At 39.2% G+C, this 2,011-nt stretch overlaps 1 protein-coding gene across 1 annotated transcript; it reads left to right on the plus strand.

Annotated features, from left to right (window-relative positions):
• Positions 1 to 673: 673 nt before the first annotated feature.
• LOC148862301 (uncharacterized protein At4g14100-like) lies at positions 674 to 1,923 on the plus strand. Its single transcript, XM_088978654.1, has 2 exons — positions 674 to 1,276; positions 1,657 to 1,923. The coding sequence occupies exons 1-2, from the start codon at positions 805 to 807 to the stop codon at positions 1,791 to 1,793; spliced, it is 609 nt and encodes a 202-aa protein (XP_088834780.1). The 5' UTR covers positions 674 to 804; the 3' UTR covers positions 1,794 to 1,923.
• The last annotated feature ends 88 nt before the right edge of the window (positions 1,924 to 2,011 follow it).

Consider the following 2,011-nt stretch of genomic DNA (forward strand, 5'->3'; position numbering starts at 1 on the left):
TTCCCTCCCACTCATCGTACCAGTTTCCTCTTCAAATAATTCCTTTTCCTATTCTCTCCTAGTTAAAAGAAACATACATATACAAAATAAAATTGATGCAGAAACAAAAATCATCAAGGGAGGCCTCATATCAGACACTAGCAAAATAAAATTGTTTCAAACCCCTTGCTGGTTCAATTGGTTAACATTAGCAAGATTGGCCCCAGACAACGTGGTCGTCAGTGTCTTCTCCATGATTTTTGGAATTGTTATTTCGGTCAAGGGGTTTGTGTTGAGAAGATCAGGAAGGAGCTAAATAAGCTCCCGGGTGAACTAACAAGGGCACCGGAATCTTTTTTGTACATGGCCATGATGTTTTGATCATGAAAAAGAAGATAACCAACAATCAAAACAAACAAAACCACTCTGCAGGACCATATATCAATTTTCTAGGTTAAATATGTTTTAAGAGAAAAAGGGCAAGAAAAATAAAATAGAAAAAATTTAATAGGATATTTTGATAATTTAATGCTTTCTGTCATCTGACTTAACGGCCAAGGGGTCTTTGTCTAACAGCTAAAGTTCAGAGGGTCCTTGTCACAAAAAAAAAAAAAAAAAGTACAAGAGGACTTTGTCACTGACCCCATAGTACAACGGGGTATTTGTAATTTACCCTAAATTCAAACGTGCAATCGTCGGTTCCGCGATAAGTAATTGTTGGTTGGTTTTGTTTAGTGAATACCAATAAATAGTCTCTTTCTCTCGCCACAAACACGATCTCTCTGTTCATCTCCTGAAACTGAAAAGGTAAAGTAGATTACGATAATGGCAGCCAAACCCATCATCGCAGCACACCTTATCTACCTCTTAACCTACTGCGTTTGCTCCTCAAAGTCATATTCAACAGAACCAGTTCCAACACCAACGCCATGGCCTCACCAATTCCACTCCATCCTCTTCATGAACTACAGTGGATCTCTCCAAATTATTGATCTCTGGTACGATTGGCCCAACGGTCGTAACTTCAACATCATCCAAAATCAACTGGGTAATCTTCTGTACGACCTCGAATGGAACAACGGAACTTCCTTTCTGTACACCTTGGACTCGTCCAAGGAATGCAAGACCTCCCAGCTCGAAGTGGGTATCCTACGACCCAACTGGCTCGATGGTGCAAACTACTTGGGCCAAAAATACGTCGATGGGTTCCTGTGTAATGTCTGGGAGAAGGTTGATTTTATATGGTACTACGAAGATGTTGTCACCAAGAGGCCTGTTCACTGGGTCTTCTATACAGGTATGAACTTGAGCCATCATCCACCCAGAACTTTCACAATAAGGAAGCTGCCTTGCTAATTTATTTTGATTCTCCAAGCCTGTAATATTGGCTTTGCATGTTTTCAGACTTTGTTTCTTTGCAATTTACATCAAACTAAAACAAATTAAAGGATCTGAAAACAAAGTTTTCGCTGCAAAGGAAGCAGATATAGTAGGCTCAAAAATATAGTCTGGAAAAAATCATCAATTTTAAGGAGAAAATGCAGCCTTTATTTTCTTCTCCTTCTTCTTCTTTTTCTGATGCTCGTGTGTGTGTTTTTGGGAGGGAGCGGGGGATTGTTCTGCTTTCAAGGTCATACAAGTTCTTCGTCCTGATTTTTTTTTTCATTGTATCTACAGGAAGGGCTGCTCATGTGATGACATTTGAGGTGGGAGCTGTCCTCGAGGATGCCAAATGGCAGGCTCCCATATACTGTTTTGATAAGAAAGAAGAGGAAAAGAACAATAAACTACAATCTCTGATTGTTAGTTCTTAGAAGAGTTTGATGGACATTGGCGTTTTGAGAAGTTCAACAATGTGGCATTGAGAGGATTTTTCTTTTTTCTTTTTTCGATGGCTTGGCATCGAGAAGTTCGACAACTACAATGGATGGTTTCACATACAAAGGGCTCTGATTGTCATGTCAATTTTTAATTAATCCCCGTCATGCTGCATATTAAGATTCCAATTATATAGAACCAAACAGATAAAAGA

Source organism: Nelumbo lutea, chromosome 3, assembly GCF_056320005.1.
Source record: "Nelumbo lutea isolate HS-2025 chromosome 3, American lotus-T2T, whole genome shotgun sequence".
NCBI classification, from domain to species: domain Eukaryota; kingdom Viridiplantae; phylum Streptophyta; class Magnoliopsida; order Proteales; family Nelumbonaceae; genus Nelumbo; species Nelumbo lutea.

Coding starts and splice junctions, on each gene's coding strand:
- LOC148862301 (XM_088978654.1), top strand. CDS start 805: ATGGCAGCCAAACCCATCATCGCAGCACACCTTATCTACCTCTTAACC. Junction 1,277..1,656: donor TCACTGGGTCTTCTATACAG/GTATGAACTTGA, acceptor TTGTATCTACAG/GAAGGGCTGCTCATGTGATG.